Source organism: Scyliorhinus canicula, chromosome 2, assembly GCF_902713615.1.
Source record: "Scyliorhinus canicula chromosome 2, sScyCan1.1, whole genome shotgun sequence".
Lineage (NCBI taxonomy): Eukaryota > Metazoa > Chordata > Chondrichthyes > Carcharhiniformes > Scyliorhinidae > Scyliorhinus > Scyliorhinus canicula.
Window position 1 is genome coordinate 128,185,666 of NC_052147.1, and position 27,020 is coordinate 128,212,685.

At 44.0% G+C, this 27,020-nt stretch overlaps 1 protein-coding gene across 3 annotated transcripts in view; it reads left to right on the forward strand.

Moving 5' to 3' along the window:
- The first annotated feature begins 1,106 nt into the window (after nucleotides 1-1,106).
- The window catches only part of cfap410 (cilia and flagella associated protein 410), a 34,264-nt gene continuing 8,350 nt past the window's right edge, over nucleotides 1,107-27,020 (forward strand). Inside the window, exons 1-4 of one of the 3 annotated variants that reach the window (XM_038786293.1) lie at nucleotides 1,107-1,312; nucleotides 9,578-9,596; nucleotides 14,934-14,980; nucleotides 22,856-23,085. In XM_038786293.1, the coding sequence (XP_038642221.1) occupies nucleotides 1,236-1,312; nucleotides 9,578-9,596; nucleotides 14,934-14,980; nucleotides 22,856-23,085 (373 nt within the window). In that variant the 5' untranslated portion in view covers nucleotides 1,107-1,235. The remainder of the gene's footprint in view (nucleotides 1,313-9,577; nucleotides 9,597-14,933; nucleotides 14,981-22,855; nucleotides 23,086-27,020) is intronic. The other 2 variants (XM_038786308.1, XM_038786300.1) reach the window with 2 other exon arrangements.

Sequence of the window (27,020 nt, forward strand, 5' to 3'; positions counted from 1 at the left end):
CTCTTTTCCACCCCACTGTGTTTGTCTACCTGGTGTGGGTGTGAGTGTAGCGGTGAGGGCAAGTTAAAGTGGGTATTAGGTATTAGCTTGTCATTATCCAGTTGTATATAACAACATATTATATTATAACTCTTGTTATAAATAGTAATTGTGTTTACATTTACATACCCGGTGACTGTGATTATTGGGCAGCCAAGGGCTAAAGACTTTTGGTATTTTATAAGAATCATTGATTAATTCCCTGTGTTGTGACTCCGGGGCACATTGGACTGGAATTGACCATGCATTAGCCCAGGGTGTTATAACGTAATTTGGGGCTCGGATCTGGGATATTTGGAACGGTAGAGGGTGTAATTTTGTTTACAGTATTAATTGAAAGAAACACCAGGTTTGTAGAGGTATAACAGAATGGCTCTGGAAACTGCTAAGTGTTTTCTTCAGGTAGATGACATATCTCCGGGATTTTTTAAGAGCTTTGAAAAGACAAGCTAGTTGAATTGATAGGTGAATTAGAAATAAGGGTACCAACTACAGCTAGGAAGGTAGTGATAACTGAAGCAATTGCTCAGCATTTAAATGTGAAAGAAATGCCAGAAGCACAGCCTGGGTCATGGCAACAATCAGTAGAATTGGCTAAAATCCCGTTACAAATGAAACAATTAGAGATGCAACAGAAAAGGAAAAATGGAAATGCAGTTGCTCCCCCTTTAAGTGTTGGCATGGACCCAGCTTTCCCTTTAAGCATGAGCACAGTCCTTGCCCCTTTAAGGGTTAGGCACGGTCCCAGTTTTCCCTTTAAGGATTAGCACAGTCCCCGCCCCTTTAAGTGTTGGCACGGCCCCAGCTTTCCCTTTAAGGATTAGCACAGCCCCTGCCCCTTTAAGGGTTAGGCACGGCCCCAGCTTTCCCTTTAAGGATTAGCACAGTCCCTGCCCCTTTAAGGGTTAGGCACAGTCCCAGCTTTCCCTTTTGAGGATTAGCACAGTCCCTGCCCCTTTAAGGGTTAGGCACGGCCTCAGCTTTCCCTTTAAGGATTAGCACAGTCCCTGCCCCTTTAAGGGTTAGGCACGGCCTCAGCTTTCCCTTTAAGGATTAGCACAGTCCCTGTCCCTTTAAGGGTTAGGCACGGCCTCAGCTTTCCCTTTAAGGATTAGCACAGTCCCTGCCCCTTTACGTGTGCGCGGCCCGGTTGCGATGGGAACGCTTGGCCGGGCGATTGCGCAACATTGCTCGCCATGTTCCTGACGAAGAAGGTGGTCCTGTCGAGGGCCAAGGCTTCCGATTTGGACACTGTCAAGAAGCTCAACTGTTGGTGAGTGTGGACCGCACGGCCTCGGTCTTTCCTGCCGCCTCTGACCGGTGCTGAGGCAGCGGCTCTCCGACTCTAGCATGGCAGTGATAGAGGGTCGGTAGCCAATGTAATGGGCCAATAACTGGTCCTGACTAGTGTAGCCCCAGCTGGTCTTCAGTGTAACCTGGAGCCCGATTGCAACTCCAGACAGTAACTGCTGGAACCAGGTGTTAACCCCGACTGTTGGAACTAGTTGCTAACGGAATCCAACTGCAGCTCTTCTAATCCTGGCAAACTAGCCAACAATTACTGTAGTCTGATCATTGAAACTAGTATCACTATTGTAATATGGTCATAACTTGTTTAATGCCTGCTCGTAAACTCTATAACCTAGTGAGAATGTGTATTTTTTGATTCGGTAACAGATCCTGTTTGACTAATATAATTGTAGCAGAGAAGGTTGGTGAAGGTAATAAAATGGTGGCATTATCTATATGGATTTTACAAAATAAAAAGTTATATTTGGTAACATGGTAGCTGGTAACAGGGGCTGGTTTAGCTCACTGGGCTAAATCGCTGGCTTTTAAAGCAGACCAAGCAAGGCCAGCAGCACAGTTTGATTCCTGTACCAGCCTCCCCGGACAGGTGCAGGAATGTGGCGACTAGGGGCATTTCACACTAACTTAATTGAAGCCTACTCATGACAATAAGCGATTTTCATTTTTCATTATGAATTAGGCTGTGTCAACTTGGATAAAATGTTTTGCCTAAAGGGCAGAAAACAGCAAATCGTGGTAAATAGCAATTTTTCAGACTGGGGAATGATAGACCGTGAAATTGAGGGACATAAACCTGCAGCCCTATGGGGATTGAGCAGGAAAATGGTACTGACTGGATTGCCCTACCTGGACTGGGTTGACCAGATGGCAAGGACTAGAGGGTGACATGGTGGCACAGTAGTTAGCATTACTGCCTCACCGTGCCAGGGACCTGGGTTCAATTTTGGCCTCGGGTGACTGTGTGGAGTTTGCACTTTCTCCCGTGTCTGCGTGGGTTTCCTCCCACAGTCCAAAGATTTGTAGGCCAGGTGAATTGCCCATGCTAAATTGCCCCTTAGTGTCCAAAGAAGGTTAGGTGGGGTTACTGGGATATGGTGGGGGATTGGGCCTAGTTAAGATGTTCTTTCGGAGGGTTGGTGCAGACTCGATGGGCCGAATGGCCTCCTTCTGCACTAGGAATTCTATGATTTTTGACCTTTGGTGTAATGACTATAGCCTGTGACTCCTGCCCTACAACCCGCCCCCCCCCCCCCCCCCCAATTCAGAGTCACTAGTGTAATGCTGACCAGTAAACATTGTGAGCCCAGTTTAGTGTTCTGTGGCCAATAACAGTTGTTTAATTTTTTTCTCCTTTGATAATTTCACCTTGTTTCACCCCTTGACTTTAATTTAAAATCCTTGCTTGCTATTGCGCACTCCAGTAATAGAAGTTTTTTCACCCGTGCTATCATCACTGTTTTCTGCTCTCAATCTCTACACAAAGCGACTTTTCAGACTCCATGGGCCAACATGGTGACACAGTGGTTAGCACTGCTGCCTCAAAGCGCCAGGGACCAGGTTCGGTTCCAACCTCGGAAACTGTGTGGAGTTTGCACTTTCTCCCTCCGTCTGCGTAGGTTTCCTCCGGGTGCTCCAGTTTCCTCTCACAGTCCAAAGATGTGCAGGTTAGGTGGATTGATCATGATAAATTGCCCCTTAGGGTGGGGTTGCAGTTCCACTTCCACTTCCTTGTATCACTCTTCACCCTCATCCTCTGTCCCTGGCACCCAACTCTATTTCCTTCTGTGTCACCCCAAGAAAAAAAGCTCTATCTCAATTCAGTTTCCAAATTCCAACTGTCTGGCCTCTGTTCACCATGACATTTCTGTATCATAGAAACATAGAAAATAAGAGGAGGCCATTAGGCCTTTTGAGCCTGCTCCACCATTCAATATGATCATGGCTGATCATTCAACTAAGTAACCTGTTCCCGCTCTCCCCCCCCCCCCCCCCCCCCCCAATATCCTTTGATCCTTTTAGCCCCAAGTGCAATATCCAACTTCTTCTTCAAAACATACAATATTTTGGCCTCAACTGCTTTCTGTGGTAGCGAATTCCAAAGGCTCACCACTCTGGATGAACAAACTTCTCTTCACCTCAGTCTTAAAAAGTTTATCCCATAACCTTAGACTACGACTCCTGATTCTGGACACCCCCATTACCGGGGATATCCATTCTGCATCAGGAACATCCTTCCTCTATCTACCCTGTCTAGTCCTGTTAGAATTTTATTGGTTCTTGTGAGATTCTCTTTCTACCCCCCCCCCCCCCGCCCCGCCCCTCATTCCTCTCAGTTCCAGCATATATAATCCTAACCGACTGAATCTCTCCTCGTACGTCAGTCTTGCCATCCCAGGAATCAGTCTGGTAAACCTTTGCAGCACTCCCTCGAGAACAAGACTATTCTTCCTCAGATAAGGAGACCAAAACTGCACACAATATTCTAGGTGTGCCCTCACCATGGCCCTGTATAATCGCAGCAAGACTTCTCTGCTCCTGTATTCAATTCCTCTCGCTATGAAGGCCAACATACCATTTGCATTCTTTACTGCACCTGCATGCTTCCCTTGGGTGACTGGTGTACAAGGACACACAGGTCTCATTTGCACATTTCCCCCTCTTAATTTATGGCCATTCAGATAATAATCTTCCTTCCTGTTTTTGTACCAAAGTGGATAACCTCCCATTTATCCACATTTTACTGCATCTGCCATGCAATTGCCCACTCACTCAGATTGTCCAAATCACAGTGAAGCATCTCTGCATCCACGTCACAGCTCACCCTCCCACCCAGCTTTGCCATCTTTAAATTTGGAGATATCACCTTTAGTTCCCTCATCTAAATCATTGATATATATTGTAAATAGCTGGAGTCCTAGTACTGATTCCTACAAGTCACTTGGTTCTCTGCTATTTCTGGGAGGATTTTTTGTATCTTGTCCTTGAAGACAGACATGTTGGCCCAAATGTTTTGCTCACCAGATAGTCGGAGAACAGATGTACCCCAGAAAATGAACAATGGGACCCATGAGACCATAAGAAATAGGAACAGGAGTAGGCCATTCAGCCTTTTAAGCCTGCTTTGCCATTTAATAAGACCATGGCTGATCTAACACTCACTAAGTCCCTCCCTGCCAAGTTCAGAAACACCAAATCCAGACAGGTCCAGAGACAGCAACCCAAAAATAACTCAGTCGATGTTACCCCTCTATAGTTGAGTGGGGAGTTGTGTTGTAAGATGGCATGAAACTGGAAAGCCGCTGTCACATCGGTCAGTCAGACTGTTTCCACATGGCATTTTTTACATCTCCTGTGAAAGGGGTGCCATTGTCAGAACCAATGGATTCTGGCAGTCCAGGTATTGCGAACAAGCGGCATAGGTGTCGTTGACAGTTGCTGTCACGGTAGTAGTGTCCATCTCCTGTCCTGATAACCACTTAGAGTGGCATCCACTAGGACTAAACATCCTGTCCAAAAATGAGCCTGCATAGTCGACAAGGACTCGGTGGCAATTCCTTTGGTCCCCTCCGCAGCGATAGCAACTTTGGGTTGATGACCCTATCTGTTCCCAATTCTTTGACTTCAGTCTTCTCCTGAGGATCTTGTCTTGTTCTCTGCTGTACCTGTTGATCCTGTTGCACACCTCATGGCCATATTGCCCCATACTTAATTAACTACCCCTTCAGCCACCTTTTGGAGTTCGCTTCCATATTTTCAAGGCACTCCATCATCTGAGCGAACTCAATGGCCTTCTCAAGCGTGACCGTGGTCTCATCCAGGAGCTTCTTTTGAACATTGAGATTCTGGATCCCACAAACCAAACATGTTGCCAAGCATGGTCCTGATCTTGCAGTGCTCAGTGAACTGGCAAAGCCTGGATATGAATGTTGATATGGACCTTCAGGTCCCTGATCCCTGGATTTAATTTATATCACTGTAGAGGATGATTGAAACCCTGGAAAGTGTTTCTTAACCAGCTTGATTAGCTGGTTGAAGCTCTTGGAGGACGTCAGATTTCTTACTAGGTTATAGGTTTGAGGCGCACCAACTGTCAGAAGTATTAAGTTCCAATTTACCTATGATAGGTATTTTAACTCCTTTTTAGCCTTGCATGGATGACTCTCGCTTGCTCTTCGAATTTTTCTGGGACTTTTCCCTTCTTGGGTGCCTCTACCTCCCCCCTCGAATACGCAGTACTATTGGCTGTGATCAAACCTTTTATCATTGCCAATGTGGTGGCTAAAGACAGAGGCACAGGTAGTTTCCAATGTAAACCGAAGGGGTTTATTGTAAAAGGACAAAAGGCTAGTATGATACAGGCACATAGCAGCTATATATAGGTGTTAACACGCTGGGGAAGCAGTGGTATTGTCACGGGACCTGAAATCCGGAGGCTCAGAGTCATGCTCTCTGGACCTGGGCTTGAATCCCACCTTGGCAGATGGTGAAATTTGAATTCAATAAATATCTGGAATTAAAAGTCTATTGATGACCATGACACCATTGTCGATTGTCGTAAAAACCCATCTGGTTCACTAATGTCCTTTAGGGTAGGAAATTGGTCATCCTTACCTGGACTGGCCTACATGTGACTCCAGATCCACAACAATGTGGTTGATTCTCCAATGCCCTCCGAGATTGACAATAAATGCTGGCCCAGCACATCGCATGAACAGATTTTTTAAAATGGCTCTGGGTTTCTGGCCCCACGCAGACGCATTATTGGCCGTGTTTTGCACACTTCCGGGTGATTGGCCCTGGACCAGTCACATGGGCTGCAAAGCCCACTCCCTTAAAGGGGTTGCTCTACCACAGTTATCCAAAAGATAATGGGGTTCAAAGGCATTCCTTTGCTCTCATAGGAATTAAGCACATAATCATTACCCATAACTACAGCTGTCATGCCCTACAATACACTCACTGCTGGTTAATTCACCCATTACAGATTTCCAAATTGATGGGTTAATGTCCGATCAGATCTTGTGAATTTCTAAAGATTGATATCTAACCATCCACCTTTTAAATCTAGCCCTCCATTTTATATGAGAACCCATAGGGTTCCACATTACCACGTCCAATTGCTGTTATAACTCCACTTTAACATAAATCCCATAAATTTATGATTTTATCTTGACATGTCATTTGCAATTTATTCAACTTCAGAATTCTGGAGAATGAAAAGATGTCACTTGCCTTAGGCAGCTGTGTCCTTTGAGGAGTTAATTCTGCAGAGGACTATGAAAGGACCATGAGGCTGGGACAAAGAAAACTTGCAGCAAAATGCTTATCAGTACAAGTCACTGTGACCTTTTCATTCCCAATGACCATTTTAATAAAAGTGAAACTGATATTTGTGGCCTTCAAACGGAAACTCAATTAGTAGGCAGAATTTGAGAAATGAAAATAAGTTTAAACAAAAAAATCAACAGCTCATTTCTTACAAAAGTACTGAAATGAAAGGTGATTCAGAGTAGTGGGTTCAATGCCCAATCAGGTACAAAAAGAAGGGAAAAGAAAGTTTGGATTGGGAGAGAGAAAAAAATAAGGGGAAAAGGTGCTAATGACTTTTTATAGAATAGAATCCTTACGTTGCAGAAGGAGGCCATTTGGCCCATCGAGTCTGCACCAATCCTCTGAAGGAGCACCCTATCTCAGTCCGCTCCCCCCGCCCAATCCCTGTAATCCCACCCATCCTTTTGGACATTTGGGGCAATTTATCATGACCAATCCACCTAACCTGCACATCTTTGGACTGTGGGAGGAAACTGGAGCACCCGGAGGAAACCCATGCAGACACTGGGAGAACGTGCAGACTCAGCACAGACAGATCACTGAGGTCAGAATCTAACCCAGGTCCCTGGCACTGTGAGACAGCAGCGCTAACCAGTGGCACCTGAATTTTTTTTTCTTTATTCATTTATGGGATGTGGGTGTCGCTGGCTGGGCTAATATTTATTGCCCATCCCTAAGGGCATTTAAGTGTCAGCCACATTGCTGTGGGTCTGGAGTCACATGTAGGCCAGACCAGGTAAGGATGACAGATTTCCTTTCCTAAAGGACATTAGTGAACAAGATGGGTTTTTATGACAATCGACAATGATTTCATGGTCATCATTAGACTTTTAATTCCAGATTTATTGAATATGAATTCCGCAGTCTGCCATGGTGGGGTTCGAACCATGTCCCCAGAGCATTACTCTGGGTCTCTGGATTAGTAGTCCAGTGGGAGATTTATTGGCAGTCATTAACCATTATCACACATTATCTGATCATTGCTTTATGTCTCAAGCTTAATCGACAATTAATGTGCAAATACAGCAATTTTGTGAAATTTATGGAGATTAAGGGTGGAATGCCTTAATGAGGCTAACAACAGATTGTCTAGTAATTTGTGGTTTGCAATTTCTAGGTATCCCTTCCTCCCCTCAAGTGGCTGGGTTGTCTGCACATTAATAAAAGCATATATTATTCGCAGATAACTGTTTCATCAGTTAAACTTGCTCCTCTACAGATAGACTGTTGGGCCCCTCGTCTGTCAAGGTCCCAGATGGCCTAGTGTCTTTGCTGTGCTGTAACCATACTTCCAGCAATCCAAATTATCTAACAGCTTGCCTTTCGGGACGTATGGGAGGAAACCGGAGTACCTGAAGGAAACCCATGCAGACACTGGGAGAACGTGCAGACTCCACAAAGACCCAAGCTGGGAATCGAACCTGGAACTGTGAAGCAATAGTGCTAACCACTGTGCTACCGTGCTGCCCAATAAGGAGATATTTCATGACTCGCAACAAAGATGTATTCCATTGAGAAAGAAAGACTAATAAAAGGATGCACTGCCTAACTTAACGCTAACCAAATAAGTTAATCATGGCATAAAATTCAAAGTAGAGGCGTATAATGCTGCAAATATTAGTGGTAGGCCAGACGATTGGGAAAATGTTAAAACCTGCAAAGGATGAATTGGGAAAAATAAATGAAAATATGAGAGTAAACTTGTAAGAAATAGAAAATCAGACAGTTAGAACTTCCAGATGTATTTAAAAAGTGGGCATTGGTCCCTTAGACTAGAGCAGTGCTTCTCAAAGTGTGGTACGCATACCGGTGCCGGTACGCGAGCCATCGTCTGCCGGTACGTGGAGTGTTTCCAGAAAAGAAAGAGACAGTAATCCTGGATTGGCTTGTTTCGCTCACCGGTCCCTGGCACATTGAAAAAAAAACTGCCGGTCCGCCACATCAGATAGTTTGAGATGCACTGCCTTAGAGGATGATACTGGAGAGTTAATAATGAGAAACGAGGAAATGGCAGAGGTTTTCAAGTATTTTGTATCTTTGCAGTAGAAGGCATAAAATGATGAAGCAGAAAGTTGAGGGGCTAAAGGGAGAGAGGAACTTGAAACATCACTGTCAGTGGAGAAAAGTACTGGGAAAACGAATGAGACTAACGGCTGACATGCCCTCTATCTGCATCCTAGTGTTTTTAAGGAAATGGCTGCAGAGATAGTGGATGCATTGATTGTAATCTTCCACATTTATGTAGATTCTGGTAAGGTCCCAGTGGAATGGCAAACCGCAGAAATTCAAGAAAGGAGGAAGACAAAGCCTAATATCAGCCATTCTGAAAAGGCTGGAATCCATTTATAAAGGAAGTATCACCAGGGCATTTATAAAATCATAATACATTCATGCAGAGTCTAAATGGTTTTGTAAATGGGAAATCATGTCTGACAAATCAAATTTATTCAAGTTATTTGATAAAGTAACAAACTGGGTGGATAAAGGGGAACCTGCAGGTGTAGTGTATTCAGACTTCCAAATGACATTCACTAAGGTGCTGCTTAAAGGTTGTGACATAAGAGCTAAACTAAAAGCTCCTGGTGTTTGGGTAATATATTAGCTTGGTTAGAGGACTGGCTATATAACCAGATACAGATGACCCTGATAAATGGAACATTTCCAGGTTGGCAAACTGTAACTAGAATGTTGCCACATGGATCAGTGCTGGGGACAGCGAATGGGGCATCACTTATTTACAATCTTGGATGATAGGACCGTGTATATTTTTGTCAAATTTGCTGGCGATACAGAGATATGTAAATTTGACTAGTTTAGTGATCATGTCCTAATAGTTTCTGTACAAATTCTGTCTATAAATGCATCAATGGAAGGTAAAATTTGTTTTCTGTTACAGGGGGAGTAATCTGAAAGATGTAAGTATCTTTTCTCTCTATCCCTTGTTATTTACCTTGATCTGTGCAGTGTGATGTTTAATATACAATTTTAAAAAATAAATTACTGGAAATGAATCATTACCTAAAAAGCAATTACAATCTTGGATGGCCATCCTTTTATCTAAACCCAGGAAGGAATTTAAGAGAGTTCTTTTCTAGGGAAAATGAAAACAAAAAGCAGAAGTGGGCATATCAAGATATGCATATCATGCTCTTTATGAAAGCAGAACAACTCTTTGAAGTAATTTGTGAACACTCACTTAAAGGTTGTCTTTTAAAGCTCACAAAAAAAAATAATGCTAATCAATTATAAACCATGCCAGAGAGAGGTGAGATTATCAATGTTTAGTAGGTGAAGCAGAAGGAGGTGGTGCAATGCAAGAAGAAGTTTAATAGTTGTGGTACAGGATTTTGGTGAGACATTGGGGTGGAGGAATGTGCTGGGCTGGAGGGATATGGTGATATGGCAGGGTAGAGAGACAGTAAGGGGCTTAATGGTCATGGTTTAAAGTTGACGGTTGTGATTGGATCTATTGCTCAAGGGTGTGGTTGGGTAAAGGGATATGGTGAAAAGGTGAAGGCTACATAGATGTGGGGAGAAGGTGGTTAGATCCTGTGAGATTTGGTACGATATTGGAAATTTAGAAAGCTATGGTGAGGAGTTGGAGCAGAGGACTTTGTTGAGGTGGTCATGGTCTGAAGTGATATTTGTGAATGGCAATATGAGGTTGTGAACTGCAATATAAGAACAAAACATAAGAACTAGGAGCAGGAGTAGACCATCTGGCCCCTCGAGCCTGCTCCGCCATTCAATGAGATCATGGCTGATCTTTTATGGACTCCGCTCCACTTTCCGGCCCGAACACCATAACCCTTAATCCCTTTATTCTTCAAAAAAACTATCTATCTCTATATTAAAAACATTTGCACCCAGGTGTCTCTGCACAGCAGCATGTTTTAATATTTTATCATTTAAATAATAATCCCTTCTGCTGTTATTCCTACCAAAATGGATAACCTCACAATTGTCAACATTGTATTCCATCTGCCAGACCCTAACCACTTAAACTATCCAAATACCTCTGCAGACTTCCAGTATCCTCTGCACTTTTCGCTTTACCACTCATCTTAGTGTCATCTGCAAACTTGGACACATTGCCCTTGGTCCCCAACTCCAAATCATCTATGTAAATTGTGAACAATTGTGGGCCCAACACTGATCCCTGAGGGACACCACAAGCTACTGATTGCCAACCAGAGAAACACCCATTAATCCCCACTCTTTGCTTTCTATTAATTAACCAATCCTCTATCTATGCTACTACTTTACCCTTAATGCTATGTATCTTTATCTTGTGCAGCAACCTTTTGTGTTGCACTTTGTCAAAGCTTTCTGGAAATCCAGATATACCATGTCCATTGGCTCCCCATTGTCTACCGCACTGGTAATGTCCTCAAAAAATTCCACTAAATTAGTTAGGCACGACCTGCCCTTTATGAACCCATGCTGCGCCTGCCCAATGGGACAATTTCTATCCAGATGCCTCGCTATTTCTTCCTTGATGATAGATTCCAGCATCTTCCCTACTACCGAAGTTAAGCTCGCTAGCCTATAATTACCTGCTTTCTGCCTCCCTCCTTTTTTAAACAGTGGTGTTACGTTTGCTAATCTCCAATCTGCCGGGACCACCCCAGAGTCTAGTGAATTTTGGTGAATTATCACTAGAGCATTTGTAATTTCCCTAGACAACTCTTTTAGCACTCTAGGATGCATTCCATCAGGGCCAGGAGAATTGTCTACCCTTAGCTTGCCCATCACTACCTCCTTAGTGATAACAATCATCTCAAGATCCTCACCTGTCATAGCCTCATTTCCATCTGTCACTGTTATTTGTGTCTTCCACTGTGTAGAGCGACCCAAAAAACCTATTCAGTTCCTCAGCTATTTCCTCATCTCCCATTATTAAATCTCCGTTCTCATCCTTTAAAGGACCAATATGGGGCTGGACTAGTCTATGTTCAGGAACAGCGAGTAAGGCTATTTCCAAAGTTGCAATTCCAACTTCTAATAGTCAGCCCATTCACCTGGTATTTTGGTCTCTGGGAGGTGGGCACAGGGTTTAGTTGAGGTCACTGGCTTGAAAGGCAGACCAAAGGTGGCAACACAAGTGACAGATGATTGGGCCAGGAGCTTAGAAGACTCGCCTTCATTTATTGGCACATTAATCCACTTCAATACATGGTTGCTGGACCCTGTAGTCCCTCACATCGCAAATGATCCTTCATGCACCTCGTGCATTCTCAATGGCCACTTAACCAGTATCCATTAGATGCAGAACTCATGAGCCATGTAATAATTCTGGCAAGTACTTCAAATGTTCAATGCATGGCAGCACACTGGTTAGCACTGCTGCCTCACGGTGCTAAGAACCCGGGTTCGATCCTGGCTCCTGGTCACTGTCTGTGTGGAGTTTGCACATTCTCCCCGTGTCTGCGTGGGTTTCACCGCCACAACCCAAAGATGTACAGGGTAGGTGGATTGGCCACGCTGAATTGCCCCTTAATTGGAAGAAAAAAAGAATTGGGTACTCTAAATTTATTTTTAAAATGTTCAAAGCAATTTTGGCAAGTACTTTAAATGTTCAATGTAATTTCGATCAAGTATTCAACATTGTCTTTGGGGATAAAAAGGCCCTCTTATATTCTCATTAAGCTGTCACTCAAGGACAGGCAGTGAAAGGCCATAAAACTTTCAATCAAAAAAGCCAGCAAATTTCACAATTTCACAAATTAGTCATAGACATTTGGTTGGACTGATGCATCCCCCATGGCAGGTCCCACCATGGTGAGGCTAGCAAATCACCGGCCTAAGCTGCTGTGTTACCTGCAGCTTCCAGCTTCAGGAAAACAGCAATGAAAAGGAAACTTAAATTTGGAGCAGGCATTTAAATAGCAAACCTGGAGTGATTTTGAATGGGCATCCTGCTGGGGGCTGCTACATTTCCCAATCTAGCGGAAATGGCATGTGGTGGGAATTGGAGGGCAAGTTTAAAAGGCAGCCCCGCACGTCTACCGTTTTGTCCTTCCAAATGGTTTAAGGGTGTGAGTTGGGTGGAAGGATATGGTCTGTGTTCAATGCTGGGTAGGCGGTGAGCGATTGGGTGGAGGGATTCTGAGAGGGGGCAGGGGATGGAGGTATACGATACTAGAGGTGACCGATACAACCGGGGAGGGCTATGGTGAAAAGATTTTGAGGGAGCTGGGATATGGTTTAAAGGTGCAAGTTGGTTAGAGGCTCAAGTTAAGGATGTGACAGTTGGGAATTTTTCAAATATTTGTTCATAGGATGTGAGGAGTTACTAGCATTTGTTACTATCCTAAATTGCCCTTGAAGGTAATGGTGAACCAGCTTCCTGACTGGCTGCATTCCATGCAGGTACACAAACTGTTTGGAAGGAAGTGTTTTCTGAAGCAATTTGTACAACTGAGTATCTTGTTAGGCCATTTCAGAGAGTAGTTAAGAGCCAACTGTACTGCTATCACCAGGGATTGGGAGTTCTGAGGTGCAAGTTAGGTTGAACGATTCGGTGAAGCAGTGGGATTATGGGCTATGGTTTCAAAGTTTTAGATATGGCGGCTAAGGGATATGTTCAGAACCTGATAGGTGGAGGGATCGTCCATGAGGTTTAGTGAGGAGGCTAGGGTGATCCTGCAAAAAATGGTCACCATTTGGTAAGGTTGACATTAACACTCAAACTACTTCACGAGTCTTCTTTAGGGAGAAAAACCTACTTTCATTAGCTAGTCAGGTTTAAATTAATTGTTCAGCAGCAGAGGGAGCACCAGGATTAGAGAGGAAAAGTGACCCGAGGACAGGGAGAGATGAACAGCATTAGAATAAAGAATAGTCCAACAATAGAAGGGATCAAACAGGAGCCATGAAGGGCATGAGATGAAATGTTTGTAAGTGCAAAGTGTTGTAAATAATGTTGATTACTGTACAATTGTCACGGGAGATTATGATATAGTGGTGCTAACAGAAGTCTGGCTCAAACAATGCCATCAATAATAAATTTAAAAAATAAGTCAAACAATACCATCATTGGGAATTTAATATGCCTCGTTATTAATTATTCAGAAAAGAGAAGAGGAATATAACTTGGATGGCAGCATTGATCAACATGTTGAGAGTTCTTGAAAGAGACTTGAGTGTTCAAAGAATCTATTTGGTTAGAATTAAGGAACAATAGTGGAGCTATTCTGTTGCTGGGTGTATACTATGGGCCACCAAGCACTGGGAAGGAGACAGCCAAAAAAATGCAAGAGCTAAAGCGATAATGAGGGATTTCAATTATTCTAATACTCTGGGATGGTAACAGTGCAATTGGGAAATAGGGAGTGAAATTCCTGAAATGTGTAGAGACAACTTTCTTGATCAGTATATTTCAGGTCCGATGAAGAAGGAAGCATGCTGAAACTGGTTCTGGGGAATTAAACAGAGCAAGTGGAACTTGGTTTCAATGGTTGAACATTGTGAACAGGATCACAACATTAGATTCAGTGTAATTATGGAAGCAAATGAAGAGCAATCAAATGTGAAAATACTTGATTGAGAGGGCTAATTTCAGGGAATTGGAAAGGAATTTCAACCAAAGATTGGCAGGTAAAACAGTAAATGAGACTTTTGATAAATATTAAGTTTATTATATCATAAACAAGACAGAAACTAAATGAGATCTTTGCATATGTCTGCACTAAAGAAAAGGATTCTGCCAATATCACAGTAAACGCGACAAAAGTAGAGAAATTGCTGAGAGTATAAAGAAAGAGGAGGTACTTAAAAGATTTGTAATACTCCGGGTGGAAAAATAAGAACTAGGAGCAGGAGTAGGCCATCTGGCTCCACAAGCCTGCTCCGCCATTCAATAAGATCATGGCTGATCTTTTTGTGGACTCAGCTCCACTTACCCGCCCGCTCACCATAATCCTTTACTGTTTAAAATTCTATCCACCTTTCAAAACTCTATCAATCTTAAAATCACCTGGTCTAAGTGGGAGGTGGCTCTGGCCACAACTGTTCAAACCTAAATGGTGCATGAGGACTAGAGACAGAACAATTGCACCCCTATTCAAAAAGAGAGAGCGGGATAAACCTGGCAACTACAGCAACCAACTGTCTGTAAAAAATGTAACATCCGGGATTTATTTGCTGAATCACTTTGGTTGTGAATGCACAACGATTTGTGTAGTGTTGAGCAATGGATTATTTGAAGTAATTTACTGACTGTCCTAACTGTGTCTATGTTTACTCTACAGCTTTCTATATTAAGAGAAATGCCCAACATAGAAGTGATTACATTAAGGTAATAACACCTACAAGGCTGATGTGAATGACGAGTAGAATCTGACTGATGTGTAATGGTCAACACCTGAAAAAAATTAAATCCAAGGCAGTTTCCAGTTTGCATTGCCAGTCTTGTCCTTAGTTAAATCTCAGCTGGGATGGTGGCAGGGCATCACAGTTAGCTTAGGTTAGGGAGGATAACTTCAGGTAGTTTTCTTCCTCCTGCTTCCTAGCCAATGCCTGGTCTAAGGCAGAGGTCATAGAATTCCTACAGTGCAGAAGGAGGCCATTCAGCCCTTCGAGTTTGCACCGATACGCTGAAAGAGCACCCTATCTAGTCCCAATCCCCTGCCCGATCCCAATAACCCCAACTAATCTTTTACCATGTCAAGTTCACCTAATCTTTGGACTATGAGAAGAAACCGGAACACCCGGAGGAAACCCATGCAGACACAGGGAGAACATGCAAACTTCACACAGTCACCTGAGATCAAAATCGAACCAGGTCCCTGTGAGGTAGCAGTGCTAACCACTGCCGCCATGCTGCACTGTGCTGGTGTCTAATGGTCAACACCTGAAAAAAATTGTATGTTCAGGAAATCTTCCTTGACAATATGTTCTCAGTCCAACAGGAAGGAGGCATTGCTGGATCTGGTGCTGCAATGGGGTGACCACGTATCTGTGGGGGGATTACTTGGGTAAGAATAATCATCATATCACAAGGTATTAACTAGTAATGGGGCAGAGCTAGGAATAATCAAAATTAGAATGCCTAGATTGGACCTCAATGAGATTGGAGAAGGCCAAAGACTGTTGGATGGAACGATGGGTGATCTTTAAGGAGGAGACGTTTTGGGCACAAGCTAGTACATTCCAAAAAGGGCAAAAGGTGGGGGAACTGAAGTCAGGATTTTTTGGATAACTGATAGATAATTTGATTAAACAAAATTGATGGTGTCTGATTCATGTCAGGTGAATTCTTCAAGTGAAAACTAGACCCAAGTACAATAAATTGAGGGCAAGTGAAGAGGAAACATAAGAAAAATATACATAGAAACTAGAAGCAGGAGGAGGCCATTCGGCCTGCTCCACCATTCATTATGATCATGGCTGATCATCAAGTTCAATATTCTGATCTCTCCTTCCCCGCATGTCCCTTGATCCTTTTAACCCCAAGAGCTATATCTAATTTCATCTTGAAATTCCACAAAGTTTTGGCCTCAACTTCTTTCAGTGGCAGTAAGTTCCACAGATTCACCACTCTCTGGATGAAGAGATTTCTCCTCGCCTTGTCCTCAAACTATGACCCCACCATCGGGAACATTCTTTCTAACTCTGTCTAATCCTGTTAGAATTGTGTAAGTTTCCATGAGAACCCCTCTCACTCTAATCTCCAATGAATATAACGCTAACAAACTTAGTATCTTCTCATATGACAGTTCCGCCATCTCAGGAATCTGCCTTGACTGCATTCCCTCCGTAACAAGAACACCCTTTCTCAGATAAGGACACCAAAACTGCACACAATACTCCAGATGTGGCCTCACGAATGCCCTATACAATTGCAGTAAAACACCTCTATTCCTTTTTTTTAAAATTTAGATTAGCCAATTATTTTTTCCAATTAAGGGGCAATTTAGCGTGGCCAATCCACCTACTCTGCACATTTTTGTGTTGTGGGGGCGAAACCCACGCAGACACAGGGAGAACGTGCAAACTCCACACGGACAGTGACCCAGAGCCGGGATCGAACCTGGGACCTCAGCGCCGTGAGGCGGTTGTGCTAACCACTAGGCCACCGTGCTGCCCGAAACACCTCTATACCTCACTCAAATCTTCTCGCTACGAAGGTCAACATACCATTTTCCTTCTTTACTGCCTGCTGGACCTGCGCGCTTACTTTCAGTGACTGATGCATGAGGACACCAAGGTCTCGCTGAATATCTACGCCCCCTCAATTTATACCTATTGGAATAATTTTTTTAAAAATATGGAGTACCCAATTCCTTCCAATTAAGGGGCAATTTAGCGTGGCCAATCCACCTACCCTGCATATGGGTTGTGGGGGCGAAACCCATGCAAACACGGGAGAATGTGCAAACTCCACACGGACAGTGGCCCAGAGCCGGGATCAAACCTGGGATCTCGGCGCCGTGAGGCAGCAACGCTAGCCTCTGCGCCACCATGCTGCCCCACCCATTGGAATAATAACCTGCCTTCCCATTTTTGCTACCAAAGTGGATAACCTCACATTTATCCACATGATACTGCACCTGCCATGCATCTGCCGACTCACTCAACCTGTCCAAATCGTGCTGAAGCAATTCTGCATCCTCCTCACAGCTCGCCCTCCCATCCAACTTTGTATGATCTACAAATTTGGAGATAATACACATATTGTGAACACTTGGGGTGCTAGCACAGATCCCTGCAGTACCTCACGAGTCGCTGCCTTCCAATCCGAAAAAGACTCTTTTATTCCAACTTTTTGCTAATCAGCTATCCTATCCATCTCCAGTCACTACCCACAATCCCATGCACTTTACCTTTGAATAGTAATCTACTCTGTGAAACTTGTCAAAAGCCTTCTGAAAGTCTAAATAAACCACATCGACCGGGTCTCCCTGATCAACTCTACTAGTTACATCTTTGGAAGCTAAGACTACCAAAAAGAATGAGACTAGCTTGGCAGTTAACATAAAAAAGACCCAATAACCAATAAGGGGCTTATTGGAGTGATATACGTTTGTGCCAGGCAGGCGAGGTACTAATTAAGGGAGAGGATGCTGACAAAATATCAGCAGAAGTGGAGGTATGCGAGAAAATCAATGGAGTGAAAATTGATGGGCAGGATGTACTGTAAAGACTTGAAGTGGATAAGTCACCTGGTCCAAATGGCTTGCATAGGAAGATGGTGGTGTAGTGATAATATCATTGGGCAGTAATCTAGAGGCCTTGGCCAATGCTCTCAGGATATGTGTCTATCCCACCAGAGTAGCTGGTGGAATTTGAGTTCAATTAACAAATTTTGTAATTGAAAACTAGTCTCGGTAATGGTGCCCATTATACTAACATTGATTGTTGTAAAAACCCATCTGGTTCACTCATGTGCTTTCAGGATGGAAATCTGTCACCCTCACCTGATCCTGCCTACATGTGACCCACAGCAATGTGCTTGACTCTTAACTGCCCTCTGGAATGGCCTTGGAAGCCATTCAGTTCAAGGGCAATTAGGGATTAATGCCAATATCCCATAAAGGAATTAATTTTTAAAATATCCCAGGTTGCTAAAACAAGTGGGAGGAGAGCTATTGGGAAAGCTTGCAATCATCATCCGTAGGCAAGAAAATATTTTTTTAGTTCACTTCTGCTTCTGTTTCTGATCGCTACATTTTGAAAGGAGGGTACAGAGGAGATTTATCTGCTTCTGTTTCTGATCACTGCATTTTGAAAGGAGAGTACAGAGGAGATTCTGTTTCTGATCGCTGCATTTTGAAAGGAGGGTACAGAGGAGATTCTGTTTCTGATTGCTGCATTTTGAAAGGAGGGGACAGAGGAGATTCTGTTTCTGATCGCTGCATTTTGAAAGGAGGGTACAGAGGAGATTTATCAGACTAGTTCCAGGGATCAGAGATTTTAGATATAAGAAAGGAATAGAAAAGACTTGCATTTATATCGCAATTTTCATGACCATTGGACGTCTCAAATCGCAATGCAATCACTATCAGAATGTCGGAAATAAGGCAGCTAATTTGCACTCCGCAAACTTCCACAAACAGCAATGTGACAATCTACTTTGTGATGTTGATTGTGGAATAAATATTGACCAGGGTTAACCCCCTTACTCTTCAAGCAAGTGCCGTGGGATCTTTTTATAGCCATTCAAGCAGGTCGGTGAGGCCTCAATTTAACACTTCACCTCAGATGGCACCTCCAATAATGCAATGCTACCTCAGTACCAAACTGGAATGTTTTTTGTGCTCAACCTGGAGTAGGATTTTAATTTGGAACCTTGCGATCAAGTGGCAAGTATGCTCCCAACTGAGCCATGGCTGATGGATAGAAACATAGAAAACAGGAGCAGGAATTGATCATTCGGTCCTTTGAGCTTGGTACCTCAGTGGTACCCCTTAACCCTCAAGAGCCAACCCATCATCCTGGAGTGGTCCTCAAAGTTGACATGGATCTCTGAGTGTCCCAGGATGTAGCTGTCATGCATGCTCTCTGAGAAGTGTGCATACATGCGTATGATCCGGAGGCTATGGTCGCGCATGAGTTGAACATCCAGGGAGTGGAACCCCTACCTGTTAATGAAGGGCACTCCCATATGCCCCATTGCGTGCAAGTCAACATGTGTGTCATCGATTACCCCTTTTACCTCGGGCATCCCGACGATGGTAGAGAATTCTGCAGTCCGGGCATCTTGGTGGGCCTGGTGCAGCTCAAGGTGACCTCACTGATGCATTTGTGGGCTTTAGCTTGTCAGATGCCATGCAAGTCCCCACTCGAGCCCTAGAATGAACCAGTTGCATACAGGTTCAGGGCTGCGGTGACCTTTCAGGCTTCAGGAAAAAGAAGGAAACAGCAGCAGCAGCCTCCAGGCATTTGCAGCAGCAAACACAAACTGCAGCACCACTTGAGAATATTTTGTTTATTAGTGGTCAACGGTACCAGTATTCAAAAAGATGAAAACTAATTACTTAACAGTCCATATATCACACCAACCATTAATCAGCAAGGAATAGGCACCATACCCTACACAAAAGTATATTTTCACAACAGAATATCGGTACAAACCTAAAACTGCAACTGTTCATTTGTACAAGGAAAACAAAACACTCCCCTAGGCAGGTCATCAACAAAACGGAGGATCCTTGGGGTTTGGGCGTTTACCTATCATTCTCTGACCATGAGCCTTCATTGCACAGACATCTTAAATGGCCTAATTTATTCGGAACCAAAACTTGGCATCCACATATTCAATGGACTTTCACGTCCATTGCAGCCTCGGCGTACAATAATCAGGTTGCTCATTTGAATCACCCTGCCTCTCTCTTCCCCCTCCTGCTGCTCCCAGCAGTAGACATCTCAGCAGAGAAAAATCACACTGATGAAGAGCACACCAGAAAAGAGAGGGAGCTCCCCTTCCCCTTCTCCAGGACTGCCTCACAGATGAAGAGCCCCTCACCATCTCTTCTCTCCCCCCCCCCCCCCCCCCCCCCCGTCATGGAATGCTTCAGCCCCCGACCAAGCCCCAAATCTTGAGGGTCCCTCTGCCCTGTTCAATGGTGAGAAGCTTGTGAGGGCTCCTTTCTGGCACCAAGTGCCATTAAATACGGGCCGCGATCTTGCCAACACGGCTGTTGAGAAACACTCCGCCAATCACACCCAAAATGATACTTGGAAACGTTCCCATTAAATCGTACCCAAAGGGCTCTAATACTGTCTCCCTTACTCTGACCCCATCTATTAATTTAGAGCACGATCTTCTGACCTCATTGCGCTCTCGCTCAAGCGAATGTGGCTGGTGAATAGCGGGAAGGCCAAAAATGAGAACCACACCAAGTGCCAAACTATTTGCAATGCAACCGCCACGCTCCCATTGGCGAAATCAGGATCTCGTAGCAAGGCGAGAAACCAATTATCACCACTTAAACCCAATTTTAATACAATTAACAGGAGCCACCCCATATCCACCGGCCTCCTGTAATTCAGCGACCTCCCAAGCAAGTGCTCACGCTGGCACCGATTATTACTCCTTTTGAAAAATGTGAACCTGGCAGAAGGGCTTCTATGAGGAGCTAAGGAAGTGAGTAGCCATCTTTGGTCCAGGGTAAAGAGCCTGGGGGGGGGGGGGCGCTAGGACTGCCACCCCAGTATTCGCGGGGGGTGGTGGCGGTGCGTCAGGGACCCTTGGCTGGGAGTGGGGGACCCTCCGCAGGAGTGGGCTGCCATAGGAGGGTGGTCGGGGGGGCAACCACTTGCAACACCACCATGCCAACCCCTGGATTGTTCACCTGTTCCAAAGGCAGCCTTTGTCCCTGCCTATCTGCCCTAATGGCCATCCTTAACCCCCACCGACTGCTGAGACCTCTGGCTGTTCCGCTGAAGGCTATCGCTAGTAGGAAATGGCAATTTTAGTTAAGTGAGCACTTCACATATCCAAAGTGGATTCCCGTGGGTGGGTGGGCGGTGCATGTAGCATGCAGGAGTCATTGCCTAGAATCCCAATCACACCTTGATGCATGGACACTGTGCCTGAACACTCCAGGAGACAACACCACACAAGCAACCAACATCCGAACACCAAGGGGAGTTGGTGGGTGGATGCTCCCTTGGGGTGGGGAAGGGGCAGTGGCATTGGTGTCTTCTCATGCTGCCCATGTAGGTCGTTGACCTTCTTATGGCACTGGGAGGCCAGTCTTCCTCGTAGCACTCGGCGTGCTCACAGTTGCCGCCACCTCATCCCAGACAGCACTGGCTGCCTTGCGGCTGACTTTCCGGGACCCTCGGGGGGGGGGGGGGGGGGGGGGGGGGGCGGTGGCAGGTTGTCCCTCCACAGCGTCTAGCAGCCTCCCAGATCTGTGTGCCCGAATCTTGGGGCTGGTCTCCTGGGTACATTATTACGAGCTGGCTGGGGTTGGCTGAGCAAGTGCTGCTCGACCCGTTAGTGGGGGCGGGGGCTGGCGAGCGCCGTCCTGGCGAATCGGCTGGCGTGCCTTAATTTTGAGGCAAGAAGCCCAAGGGGCTTCATTAAGAGAACCAGTTAACGTTGAATTATGTTGCCGGCCTCGCTGGACCGAGCCCCGGGAAGCTTGTGGTAATTCCCACTCGCTACAGCACTTAGAAATTTTCCAGAGAATCGTGCTCTTGGTATTCCCTATTCTAGTGCTATCTCTCTCTCCCAATATTCAATGATCTTTGGTATTCCTCTTTGATTTTTCTTCCTGGTCCCCACAGTCCTGCACAACAACATTATTAAAATGCCCCTCCAGGATCTCCATCCTGGCACTGTTCTGGCGCACTGTCTGGCTTGTATGGATCCCACCTCCCCTAGAGCCTGTCCCAAGAATCTAAAGGCCTCAGTCCTGCACCATCTTTCCAATTCCACATTTCCCTCTCTAATCCTCCATTTTCTATACTCTCATTGGACTGGGGCTAATCAGGAGATTACTACATTTGAGATCCTGTTTGCTAATTTTACACCTAGCTCCTTAAATTTTAATTGCAGGGCCGCATATCTCTTTCTACTTGTGTGATTGTCACCATTGTGGACCATGGCTGCTCACCTCCCACCCGCGCACACACACACACCCCGCTGCCCCTGCCGCTACTCTGTGACATCCTTGCCCCTGGCACCAGGGAGGCAACAAACAATCCTGCATTCATGCCTGTGGCTACAGACACGCCAATCTAAGCCACCTGTGGTGCTATAAACTTGGCTATTGTTGGTATCATAACTAATTGTGGTACAGTGGGTAAACAAATTGCAGTGTCACGCTCGGCTATTCGGATGAGGATTTCCCTGGTCTGCATTAGTTGATCTCAGCCAGGGTCGCAGTTGGAACATAGGGACGATGAGAGTAGGACAAAGGAATCAACTAAGATCACTAGCTTAGAGCACCGAATCGGCCAAGATGACAGTTGAGGAAAACAGAATTGGGTTTAACTGAGATATCCTTCAGAGTTGTGTGAGGCTGTTGAGACTCATGGAAAAAAAACAGACATGTTCGTTGAGGTACCGAAGAGCTACTGAAACGGTGGTGGAAACAGTCTCCATGAAAGTTCTTCGTCGAAGAGTTGTTTCTGCGACTCGGTTTTTTTGTGAGTTTTCTCATTTTGACACAAAACAAAAATGTGTTTAATCTTGTATTTTTATTTTTCCCCCCCACAGTGTGAACAACATCACTTCTTTAATGGATTTTCAATACTGTCAGAATATTAGTGAGCTTTACCTCCGGAAAAACAATATCCAAAGCCTGGCAGAGATCTGCTACCTGAAGGGGCTGCACAGACTAAGAGTGCTGTGGTTGTCAGAAAACCCTTGTTGTGGCGTAGACTCCTACAAATACAGAATGACTGTCTTGCGGAATCTGCCACAGCTGCAGAAGCTGGATAACCAAGGTATTAATGTGAAATAAAAGGTACTGATGTGTTTGATTGCAGCATTATTGAGCTGTATATACTTGCCAGGGTTTATTTGTTCGAGCCTAGTTCATGACATTTGTTCTGGAATGGGAAGTGGCATTACTTGCAGGAAATGTTAAGGCACTGAGAATTATTAAAACATTGTACGGTGTTTCTTTATTTGTGACAGTGCACTGTTCTCGAAACTATTTGAAAGCTTACAACAATTTTCTCCTGTATTTACATAAACACGGAATCACATCCACAAAAGGTACTAAACTGACCAAACATTATCTTGAAAAGGAGCTTCATGGCGCACCTACGCTGGGAACTTTGCTCTGTACCTAACTGGTGTAGTACTGGCCCTTGATGAGATAGTTTCCTGGAACTTGTAAATCTCTTAAATTTTTACATTTACATTGGCCTGTTTCTGTGCCTTAGATCTAATTGGATCAACCAGCCCATGTTCATGTGTAAGCTCCAGTCCAGCCTCTTCCAACCTTTTCTCATCTAAATCTCTAACATATGCCTTCTTCCTCTCTCTTTCCTTCCTATGCTTGTCTAGTTTCCTGTTAAATGCATCTATACTATTTGTGTCAACCATCCTCTGAGGTAGCGAGTTCCACACTCGCCGTTCTTTGGGTGAGGAATGTTCTTCTGAATTCCCTATTGGATCTCCCAGTGACTATCTTATACTAATGACCTCCAGTTATGTTTTTTTCCCTCACAAGAGGAAACTTTCTCTACTTTCTCTATTTATCAAAATCTTTCATAATTTTAAAGACCTCTTTTGAAGAGGAAATATACCTAGCCTGACCTTTCCTGATGTATGTAGCCATACATTTCTGTAAATCGTCTCTGCACCCTCTCCAGTATCTCTATATCTTGTTTAGAATATGACAACCAGAATTACGCACTGTACTTAAATGTAGTCCAATAGGAGTTAATAAAGATTTAGCAAAATGTTCCTATTTTTCAATTCTCCCCCTCCAGCAATAAAACCTACTTTGCTTTTGCCATGACCTTGCTAATTTGTGGTGTAATTTTTTGTGATTGATGCATTTACACTCCCAAGATCCCTTTGTCCTTCTACCTCACCTGGACTTGGGGCCTTCAAAGCAATAAGGGACTTCTCTGTTATTATCTCATGTATTTATTTATTTTGAACATAATTTGCCAACCATTTTCCAATTGCTTAAGTTTATTAATGTCCTGTAATTTTTTGCAATCCTCCTTGTCATTGACTATTCCCCAAATTGGGGCCATCTGCAAATTTAGAAGTAGTGTTTTTGATTCCAAAGTCCAAATCATTAAAGTACATTGTGAACATCAGCACAGTGGTCAATCCTTGTGAAACACCATTTCCCATCTCCTTCCACTCTAAATAACCACCCTTCTATCCCCATTCTCTGCTTTCTATCTTGAAGCCAGCTAGCAATTTATTCTGCCAATTGTTCCCTGGTTCTACATTCTCCAAACTTGGTCCATCAATTAGCATCTTAGCAAAAAGCCTTTGAAAACTTCAAATAAATTAGATCTATTGCATTGTCATTGTCTACTCTCTCTGTTACCTCCTCAAAGAAATTCAATAAGTTTTGCCAAACTAGATTTTCCCTTTTGAAATCCATGTTAACTATCCATTGTTATATTTTTATTCTCCTTTAGTAAAGATTCCATTATTTTCTGATGTTAAACTGTCTGATCTATAATTCCTTAGACATGTTGTCGCCTTTCTCAAATATAGGAATGATGTTAACTAGCCACTATTTTTACTTTTTGAAACAAATTATTAAATATGAGTAGTAATGCCTCTGCTATCTGTTCCCTAAATTCTTTAAAAATATATGGATGTAATCCATCCAAACTGGATCGTTAACCTCTTTGCATTTTTTTAGTTTATTCAATATATTCCATTTTTATTTTAAATGCATGTATTACTCGGGTCAGCATTTGTTATGCCTATGGGTGCTATTTCCTTGGTATAAATACTCAAGTGAAGAAATTATTTAATATTTCTGCTATCTCTCTATTCTTACCTGCGTATTATCCTGTTTTTCTTTTCAGGCCCTATTTCCATCTTTGCCTTCTGTTTTTTTAAAATAGTGCACCTACAAAATATTCTGCAATTTTGTTTTATGTTCTTTGGATGATTTAATTGAATAGTTCCTCCTTGTCTTCATCATTTATTTTTTTTTCCTCTCATAATCTCTTTCCATTCCTCGTGCCATTTATTCCTCTACACTTAAGTTCTTTCCTGGCCTTCATGGATGAATAAATAGTAATTTTTATTATTGTCAAAAGTAGGCTTAAATTAACACTGCAATGAAGTTGCTGTGAAAAGCCCCTAGTCGTCACATTCCGGCGCCTGTTCAGGTACACCGAGGAAGAATTCAGAATATCCAATCCACCTAACAGCACGTCTTTCGGGACTAGCAGGAGGAAACCGGTGTGCCCGGAGGAAACCCACGCAGACACGGGGAGAACGTGCAGACTCCGCACAGACCGTGACACGCCAGGAATCGGACCTAGGACCCTGGATCTGTGAAGCAACAGTGCTAACCACTGTGCTACCTTGCCGTAGAATACCTAGAAGTCCCACAAGTGTTTAGTTTGTTTTCTCTCTTTGGTGGAACATAATTTGCTTGCACTTTGTTCCCATTTTATTTTAAGTTCCATTCTTGGCTCTTGAACAGCAGTTTTTTCCAATCATCTGTTAACTTGGTTTTCATCATTCTCTATTATTATCTTAAAGCATATAATATCATGGTCACTGTTGCCTGTAAGCTTCCTTACTTTTACTTCTCTTATCTGCTCTAGTTCATTCCCCATCACTAGATCCAATAGTGAATCTTCCCTGGTTGAGCTTTTTACAGATTCAGTGAGAAATTAATCTTGTACACATTGTAAGAACTCCATTCCCTTATCCCCTCTACCTACCTCTTCTGCCCAAATAGAAATCTCCTTTTGGTTTTGGGCAGTAGTAGAAAAGTTCCATATTACTTAGAAGTGGACTAAAAGAATTATGGAGAATGTAAAAATAGGATTAGAAATGCAACTATGTCAACGTAAAAATGTCGAAAAATGTGGTTAGTGAACTGCAAGCACAGTTAGCCATGTGGGAATATGATATAGAATATAGAACATACAGTGCAGAAGGAGGCCATTCGGCCCATCGAGTCTGCACCGACCCACTTAAGCCCTTACTTCCACCCTATCCCCGTAACCCAATAACCCCTCCGACCCTTTTTGGTCACTAAGGGCAATTTAGCATGGCCAATCCACCTAACCTGCACGTCTTTGGACTGTGGGAGAAAACCAGAGCACTAGGAGGAAACCCGCGCAGACACGGGGAGAACGTGCAGACTCTGCACAGTGGCAGTAACAGAAATGTGACTTAAAATGGTGAAAACTGGGTGCTTAATATGAGGGTATAAAATGTTCGGAAAATATAGAGAAAGAAAACGAGGTAGTAAAGGGCAGGACAGTGGTGCAGTGGTTAGCATTGCTGCCTCGCGGCGCTGAGGTCCCAGGTTCAATCCCGGCTCTGGGTCACTGTCCATGTGGAGCACATTCTCCCTGTCTTTGTGTGGGTTTCACCCCCACAATCCAAAGATGTGCAGGGTAGGTGGATTGGCCACGCTAAATTGCCCCTTAATTGGAAAAAATGAATTGGGTACTCTAAATTTTGGGTAGCAGGGTAGCATGGTGGTTAGCATAAATGCTTCACAGCTCCAGGGTCCCAGGTTCGATTCCCGGCTGGGTCACTGTCTGTGTGGAGTCTGCACGTCCTCCCCCTGTGTGCGTGGGTTTCCTCCGGGTGCTCCGGTTTCCTCCCACAGTCCAAAGATGTGCGGGTTAGGTGGATTGGCCATGCTAAATTGCCCGTAGTGTCCTAATAAAAAAGTAAGGTTAAGGGAGGGGGGGGGGGGTTG